This window comes from Microtus ochrogaster, chromosome 15 (assembly GCF_000317375.1).
Source record: "Microtus ochrogaster isolate Prairie Vole_2 chromosome 15, MicOch1.0, whole genome shotgun sequence".
NCBI lineage: Eukaryota > Metazoa > Chordata > Mammalia > Rodentia > Cricetidae > Microtus > Microtus ochrogaster.
In genome coordinates this window covers 2,784,866-2,793,628 of record NC_022017.1, presented here as the reverse complement: position 1 = coordinate 2,793,628, position 8,763 = coordinate 2,784,866, and the positions used below count along the sequence as shown (strand labels likewise).

General features: G+C 51.9%; 1 protein-coding gene across 1 annotated transcript; it reads right to left on the bottom strand.

Annotated features, from left to right (window-relative positions):
• Positions 1-317: 317 nt before the first annotated feature.
• LOC102000523 (keratin, type II cytoskeletal 75) lies at positions 318-8,516 on the bottom strand. Its single transcript, XM_005353849.2, has 9 exons — positions 8,013-8,516; positions 7,282-7,496; positions 6,349-6,409; positions 5,735-5,830; positions 4,944-5,108; positions 3,173-3,298; positions 2,824-3,044; positions 1,693-1,727; positions 318-562 (listed from the first exon to the last, which is right to left on the bottom strand). Exons 1-9 carry the CDS (start codon positions 8,514-8,516, stop codon positions 318-320), a joined length of 1,668 nt encoding a protein of 555 aa, XP_005353906.1.
• Between the last annotated feature and the right edge of the window lie 247 nt (positions 8,517-8,763).

Below are 8,763 nucleotides of genomic sequence, written 5' to 3'. Positions count from 1 at the left end.
ACAGCCTGGTGTTGAGGTGGCCAACACAGATCCCCATCGCTCGGCTGGAGGAAAGGGACAGGTGACGCTGAAGGGGCACTTGCAGACCTACTGACTGTTAACCTTGGAAGAGAGTGGGCTTTCGCTTTGTGTGTCTGGCACAAAGAAGTACCAGGAGCAGCCTAGGGACTGTAGGGAGGTTGCCATAGGCCAGGGAATGGGTTAAGCCTGGCAGCACAGGGGGCCTCTGTGAAGAGGATATGGGAGAAGGGTCCAGGCATCCAGTTAGGAGTGTGAGGAGGCTTCGCGGCTGTAAAGGAGACCTCAGGTTGGCCGCCTTAGTGCTTGTAACTTTTCCTGCTGCATGATGTGGTGGAAATGAACTTGACGCTGGAGCCACTGCCCACCGGGCCCCGGCTGCTACTGGTGGTGAAACCAGAGCCTCCCAGACCTGTGCCTGTGCCCAAGCTGTGCCCACCGCTGGTGGTGAAGGAGTAGCCACTGTTCCCACCAAGACCCAGGCTTCCACCTCCAAAATTGCTGCCAGCACCGTAGCCACTGGAAACTGTAGAAGTGACCACAGCTGTGGAGAAGAGGGGACAGAATCAGAATTGCAGGCAGGAGAGAAGGCACCCGATGTCAGAGCCAGTGCTATGAGTGTCTGTGGCCAAGATGGGTGGTCTCACAGACATCCCCTGCTTGCTCTGTGACATGCTGCCCTAGACTTCCACCTCTGCTGGTCTGAGCTGTCTTCTTTCTCCAGGCTCTCTCTACTGTACAGAGCTTCTCTTTAGGCATTTCCAGAAAGGTGCTCCCCTTTTCCCTCTGTTCTACCACTGCTGTTGCTGTCTTTGTTTTGGATTTGACTCTGGCATCTTCTTCCTTCTGGAAGCTCATAGGAATATACATGCCCCTCCCCAGGAGTCCCCCTGGTGTGGCACTCTAAACACAGATGGTAGCTGTCCTGTAAAGCCCAGACCAGCAGCCGGCTCTCTGGACTTCTTAGAGGAGGCAGGACTGTCTCACTGTCCTGGTTTGGCACTAGAGTAAAGGGTTCTCTCCAAAGGACCCAGGCAAAACTGTCCATGTCAGGTGCTCATCTCTGAGCTCTTGAAACTAGACTTGTAGCCCCATGGAATTCTGGGAGGTGGGAGATGTAGCTGGGCTTTTGAGCTTCCTGTAGGACAATTTCAGGATCCACCCCACTTGGGCAGTGGTTCGCACTCTCCCTCCAGAGGGAAGAACCATGAGCCCAAAGACTCTCATCTACCTTGGGAGCTAGAGGCAGGAGGATCAGGAATTTGAGGCCAGTTTGGGTTCCATGAAATCTGTCTCAGAAAGCAAAAATTTCCTCTAGTGCTGTCCCAGGCTCACACAGATGACTCAGGTTAAACTCAGTGGGAGACTCAAGCAAAACACACAGATGTGCCGGGTGGGGAGTTGGCAGGTGTGAGGTGGGGTTAGTATCCAGGACCCGAAGACAGGGTAGGGATATGTGAACATGGTCAGAATACACCAAGGCCCCAGGTCCAACTCCAATACTCCAGTAAATAAGTAGATAGCACAAGCTCCCCTAACCCACGATGGTTTTGTCCTCAACTTGAGCCCCCCCCAACTGTCTCAAAGTGAACTCTGCCTGAAGGCTCTCACAGCTGCCTCATATCAGCCCCGTCCCCTGACCACATGAGCACCAAGCCACAGGTGTGTACTCACAGATGTTCACTGGGGAAACTCCCTCTCCGCTCAGCCTGGTCGGGAGGAGAGGAGGAAAAGGTTAAAGGTTACATATGTACTGTATAGACTGTCACCTGACAGGTATTTTCAATACAAATTTTGTGATTGTTTTAAGTGCACAGAAAACCCCTTTATTATTATTATTGCAGAAGTCATGCCAGTTAAAACTCTAAAAACACACAAAGTACTAAAAATAGTAAAGGAGCCCCAGGTGTGGTGGTGTAAAGCCCAGAACCTCGGAGGCGCAGCTTGGTGTTAAACTATGCCCACCCATCCCCTCCTTCCCCACCACCCCAAGAAAGTGGAAACCAATCAGATTAAAGTCCATCAAAAAGGCAGGATGGCCCCTATAACCAGATTTTCCTCTCAGTGAGGGAGTCTTGTCATGCTATTACAGGTGCAGAGAGGCACCCACAGTCGTCACAATCGGGCTATTACTGTCTCAGCAACTGGCATTCGTTCCTAAATGCTCACTCAGAGCCAACAATAGCACTTACTGAGAGTCTGTCATGCTCATGGTGCCATTTGTGTCTCCGAACAGCCCCATTAGGTAGGTGTTATTACATCCGTTTTACAGTGAGAAATTGAAGATCAGAGAGGCTACTTGCTCATGGTCACAAGGTTTGAAACAGGGTACATCTGCCTCCAAAGCCCATCCCTTTGACCACTAAATTGAAGGAGAGCAAGGTTTTTATTTTTTAATTAAAGTAAAACTTTTTTAGGGGTGTAGCGAGACGACCTGTGGTTAAGAGCTCTTGTTCTTACAGAGGGCCCAGGTTACCATGACCCACATGGTAGCTCACAATCATCTGTAACTCCAGCTCCAGGGAGATCTGGTACCAGGCGTGCTCTCAGTACACAAGCAGGCAAAATACCCACACAATAAAATAAATAAATAAAATAAATAAATAAATAAATAAATCTTTAAATGACTATTTTTTAAATTATATGTCTTTTCCTTTAACAGAAAGTGATTGCTTAGACCTGCTCAGGCCTTGCATTTCTGTGGGTGCAGGGCACCTGGGGTGGCTTAGCAGCCTGCAAAGATAATGCACTCTCACTGCCATAGCTTAGGCTTCCGGGTAAGCTCTGTTTGCTCTGAGAACAGACCTGCACTCCTCGCCCTCCAGCAGCTTCCTGTAGGTGGCGATCTCCACGTCCAGGGCCAGCTTGACGTTCATGAGCTCCTGGTACTCGCGCAGCAGCCGGGCCATGTCCTGCTTGGCCTTCTGCAGGGCATCTTCAAGGTCCACCAGCTTGACCCGAGCATCCTTGAGGGCTAGCTCTCCACGCTGCTCAGCGTCAGAGATAGCAGTTTGCAGACTAGTGCACTGAAAAGAAAGGAGGTGTCGTGAGTCCGTGGACAGAGCCCGGAGGTGCCATGATCCATAAGAGGAGTCTTTGGAGGTGGTGGGATAACACAGAAGAAATGGGAACTCTTGCACTGACTGAATTGTACCTGCTTCTTGACGCCATCGATCTCAGATCTCAGCCTCTGGATCATCCGGTTCATCTCTGCGATCTCTTGCTTGGTGTTTCGCAGGTCGTCGCCATGCCGGCCAGCTGTCAACTGCAGTTCTTCATACTGGTAAGAGCAGACATGGGCAGTCTAGTCAAACTCCTGTGATGTGAGGGAAAGCCACTCGCCCTTTCCCTCATTCATCTCCAGATGGTTTTTCTTGAGCCCCTCTGCTCTCTGGGGAGGCAGCAGACTCTGGGAGTGGTATACAAACACAAGCTGACCCCTGTTACCAGGCACTTATACTATTGCTCAATTTGTATCCAAAAGATAAGTAGCCAGTAGTAAATGAGCAGGGTCCTTCAGAGTGCCCCAAAGGAGTCCGACTTAGGTTTGAAGGTGTGTGTAGTGGGGTGGGAGGGCGGAAGGGAAGCTTCTGAAGGGGAGACACTGTCATCTGCAGGATGAGAAGAGGGGCCTATGCAGACAGCTTAGAGAGAGAACATTCTAGACTGGAAAAGGGACTTAGGAGATTACCCTGTGGCAGGGTGAATGATGGCAAGTTTGCTGGCTGTCGCTGTGGGATGGGGGTTCTTGGTCTGGCTTGTATCAGGATCGGCTATGCCCATGAACTTAGGTAACCTTGCAGATAGCAGTGTGGGGACCAGAAAGGAAAGGCAGGAAACTACACGGTGCAGAGGCTACAGAAGGCCCAGTGCCGACCCAGCAGAAACCCTGGTCTTGGTGCTCGTGTTAGATGTGTCTGGGACGTGCTAGTTTAGGAGAGATCGCTTTACCCTGCCTCCTCCTGCTCTCTCCAGACCAGTGCCTGTCTGAGTCAAGATCCATTCTGTCTGGAAAGTGCTGAACAGCCCAGCTTCCCCTGTGGCCAGATACTCAGGTCTGGAAGGAACAACAGCCGACAGGGAGAAGTCTCTAATTTCACTTCCAGCTGGGGTTAAATGCTCCCTATCTTCTGCTCACTGCCAAGGAGCTGCACCGTGGACCCTGGCATCAGACAACTTGCCTGCTTCACTACCTACCAGAAGGGCCTAGTGCAGTGCTCAGGGCAGGACGGGGCGGGAGGGGTGTCACAGAGTGGCAAGCAGATGCCCCTGTGAGGGACCTGGGTTTGTCAAGGGGATGCCTCGGGGTCTGCTACACTGTTTACAAAGCTGTCTACCCAGGCTTTCAGCTGGGGCTCTCTAAGGTCATTCCAGCCTCCCTCTTGCAAATACGAGTCTCCTGTTCATATTCCTGTCCTTGCCTTCTAGCCTCTCACTCAGCCTTAAAATCCCTCTTGTTCTTTCACCGTCGCTTATCCTTCCTGCTTGGCTTCTAAAGAGCCAGACCTTGCTGGAAGTGCTCTGGTGATGCTCTTTCCCTTCTGTGGTGCCCACCCACTTTCTGGCCTTCTCGATTTTGGGCTCTCTGATTGCACCTTCTATATTTACATCTAAAGCCCCATTGGCAGAGTGGAGGACCTCGGAGCTTATATGAAGAATTCATGGGCCCATTAGGACTGTTATACATAATTCTTGGTCATTTTGGAATCTCATCCAGGCCACTCTATTGAGAGAAATGTGGGGACCATGCACGTCCTTCTGAGCACCCAACACCAACTGGGCACACACACTTAGGATGCAGTTAGAGGTCTGTAAGGATTTTAAGCTAGGTTTTCCTAGTACCAGGGCTGCACTTGCGCAGTGAAGAAGTGAGAGAGGCGATGAGGTACAGCCTCAGAACACTCACCCGAGCATTATCACCTCACCTTGGTCTGGTACCAGGACTCAGCCTCTGCCCGGCTGCGGTTGGCAATGTCCTCGTACTGGGCCTTCACTTCAGCGATGATGCTGTCCAGGTCCAGGCTGCGGTTATTGTCCATGGAGAGAACCACAGAGGTATCGCTCACCTGGTTCTGCATCTGGGACAGCTCCTGCAGGGCACCAACTCAGTGTCACCATGGGCAAGAGGAAGGGATCTTGAGGTGATTAACTACTTAGGCTAGAAATCCCTTCTTTGGCATCCAGTCCTGGCCCTGGAAGTTTCTAGACAACTGATCAGTGTGGTGGAACCATTCTCTCTGCATTGCCTCTCAAGATGAACAATAATGCTTTCCACTTATGCATTCAGTGGACCCCCAGCTTCACAGAGACATTCTGCAGCATCAGGTAATCCTGCCATCACACCTCTGCAGGGTGATTTGATCACTTCCTTCCCGTCTCTCCATAGACCCAGGTATCTGCCTTCCACATGGCAGAGATCCAAATGGGGCATCTTCAGAGCCCTAGAAGCCTTCTGGACAGTGAGTTGAGCTACAGCAGAGGAGAGGGAGCAAGTGCAGAGCCTGGAACCTGCGAACCAGCATCCCTCCTAGCTAGGGCTGTCCTGCTGTTTGTAGGGAGAGAGACCTTCGAGTTGAAGCTGTTTCAGGTGCCAGAGTTCCCAGCATTCCTCTCTGGCACCATGCTGAGTGGACTCAAGAAGGGAATGACAGCTGCAGCTTCATTTCCTCTCTACGCTCTGGTACCAGGAGCAACAGAAGCACTTGCAGACACTTACTGCCTCATAGATCATCCGGTAGAAGTTGATCTGGTCGGTCAGAGAGTCAACCTTAGCCTCCAGCTCCACCTTGTTCATGTAGGCTCCATCCACATCCTGAAATGACCCCAGATCCAAACAGCAAGTCAAAAGAAGCTGAGCAGAATCGAGCCTGGATTTCAGGGGTTGGGATAGAAGTTCACTGAGACTGGCACTTAAGCTTCCTGGGGCTAACAGAGACCTGAGCAGAAGTAGTGGGGGCCTTCAATACAGGGGTGTATTCTGGGAGGTTTGTGCTCATCACATAATCTCACTGATGTGATGTTTCTTGGGTGAACCCAGGACTAGACTCTCTCATATCACAAGATTTAATGCTAAATCTCAATCTCTTTTTGTATTCTCTACCCTCCTCCTCTTAGAAGTTCCTTCTCTCCACCGCTCAGTGCTGGATCTTGACCAAAGGGAATGCTGGGTAAGCCTTGACCCTGCTCTGGATGCCAGTCCTTCTTTCTATGAGGCATGGTATCGCCATGTAGCCTAGGCTGGCTTCAGACACAGTCCTCCTGTTTCTGTCTCCTGAGTGTCGGAAGGACAGGCTCAGACCTCAGCCTCATTTAAGAGACGTCCCTACTCACCTTCTTCAGGCCCACAAACTCATTCTCAGCAGCGGCGCGCTTGTTAATTTCATCTTCATACCTGCAAGGACGAGGTGAGGGCAAGAGGGTGTGAGATTGAGCAAGGTTTAACTTCTGCTGCTGCCTTGACAAGACTTAAAGACCTTCCTTCCTCTCCAGCTCTTCAGTGCCCTGCACATGACTGTGGATGATTCATTAACCCCTACTTCTTCCTCTATAAAAGGTAGACCAGTTAAAAGAAACCTTTATAAGATTAGAAGGTGAGCATAGACTTATGAGAATAGAATCATGAGCTTAGGCAATTCCGTTTCTTTGTGGACACATAGTCCTAATCACCAAAAATATTTGCTGCCTCAGTAGTACCCACCGGACCTGCAAAGAAAACTCTATTTGTTCAGGACATTCTTTCAGGGACATTCTGAAATATTTTCACCTGATGTTGTGATCAAGCTAGCTAATGGACTTGCTAGGACCATGCTTTTGCACTGTAGCCCAGACAATAAACTGTGTTCACCTCCACGAGGAAGATCAGAACCCCTCCTTCTGCCTTGCTACCTTCCTTCACTTGCACTCCTGCTGTTTTGGAAATTCGAGCCATCTCAGCCCCCAGGCTCACATCCAATGGAGATAAGCAGCAGGCTGCAGGTGCAGCAACATTGTTGCCCAGAATGAGCGGCCGTGTTTGTTTTGTCAGATGATGCTGGTGCTCATTTCGGGCATGTAGATAAGACCGGGCCCTTCGTGTTTGTTAGCAGCGAGGCAGAGACAGAGGTCCCTTACTACCCTGCGTGTACCATCTTTACCGTCTGTACTCTGGGTTGCACACCCAAGCCTCCTAGCTCATGTGGCATTCACTCCTTTGCACTTTTCTGGACCTTGGAGAGGCAGCCCTGGGAATGGTTGTGTGGAGTTGGGAGCCCTTCTCCCATTCACCTGACTTTGAAGTCTTCTACGACCTCCTGCATGCTCCTAAGCTCAGCATCCAGCCTGCCTCTTTCAGCAGTGACACCATCCAGCTGCCGGCGGAGGTCATTGAGGTAGGCATCGAAGAAGGGCTCCAGGTTCTGCCTGACAGTCCTGGAGCCCTGCTCCTGCAGGAGGTTCCACTTGGTCTCCAGGACCTTGTTCTGCTGTTCCAGGAAGCGCACCTACAGAGGAGCAGAGAGAATGAGCCTCACGTGAGAAGCTAGGGAGGCAGAACCTGCGCGCGCTTGCTAACAGTGGAGGCAAGCCCCTTTTACCCCATGCTCAGCCAGCAGTTACACAATTGACAATTCCACTCCCAAATGAGAAAGTCCATGGGGGCATCCTAAGGACTCTAAGATTTCAATGGACTGCCACGGGGGAGAACATAACCTCTATGGTGGGAGTCATGGAGTCTGGGTTGAGTTTCTCAATGCCGCTTCTCTGGGTCAGGGTAGCTGGCACAGTGAAAACCCTCTTTCTGGAAGAGAACCCCCAGAGAGGACCAGGTGGGGTGGGGCATCTCTACAAGGTCCTGTGGGCCAGCTGGCCTGGCATGAAAATGTCTCTGTCCATAGCCCACTGCTGGTACTGGTTGGTGAATGTTCTCCTGGGAACCTGCACTGCTGCTGTCTCCAAAGCTGCGCTTCCCCTCTAGCCACTCCTGCACTGGGAATGTGAGGGGTGGCCACAGGCCCTACCTTGTCGATGAAGGAGGCAAACTTGTTGTTGAGGGTCTTGATCTGTTCCCGCTCCTCTTTCCGCACCCGCTGGATAGTGGGGTCGATTTGCAGGTTGAGGGGAGTCAGGAGGCTCTGGTTGACGGTGACTTCTTGAATGCCTCCAGAGGGACAGACAGAGAAGCCAGGGCCACCGAAGCCCCCTCCAATGCCACCACCATAACCAAAGCCACTGCTGACCCCAAACCCACTGCTAGCCCTGCCACCAAAGCCACTCCGGAAGCCACTACCAGCACACCCACCAATGGAGACCCGCTTGGTGCCCCCAAGGTTGTAGAGGCTGCGGCTTCCAAAGCCAGCACCAGCACCACTGATCCTGCCAAGTCCCCCACTGTTTCCTGAGGAGCGGGCCACAGAGACAGAGCTGAAGCGGGAGCGGCCAGCAGTTGGGGTGGTGGCAGAGGCTGTGCTGAAGCCCCTGCGGCTGCCACTGGAGTGGAAGGTGATGGTGGACAGCCGAGACATGGCGGGTGAAGCAGGCAGGTGGCAGGTAGATTCTTAAAGGGGATGGAGAAGCCAGGCAGCTAAGGAAGTGCAAGCCCTTGGGTTTTTATAGGCCCCCACAAAGGGCAGGGCTTGATTAATGAAGGGGGCCATGCTGATGGCATTCCCTAGGCATCTGCCAACCCTGAGCTCACCCTGAGTACCCCTGCAGGAAATGGCATTAAAAAAAAAGCACCAGTTGGTTTGCTGCCTCTCCTCCCCCACGTGG

Coding starts and splice junctions, on each gene's coding strand:
- LOC102000523 (XM_005353849.2), bottom strand. CDS start 8,516: ATGTCTCGGCTGTCCACCATCACCTTCCACTCCAGTGGCAGCCGCAGG. Junction 5,109..5,734: donor ACCGGATGATCTATGAGGCA/GTAAGTGTCTGC, acceptor GGTGCCCTGCAG/GAGCTGTCCCAGATGCAGAA. Junction 3,299..4,943: donor AGTCCTGGTACCAGACCAAG/GTGAGGTGATAA, acceptor TGCTCTTACCAG/TATGAAGAACTGCAGTTGAC.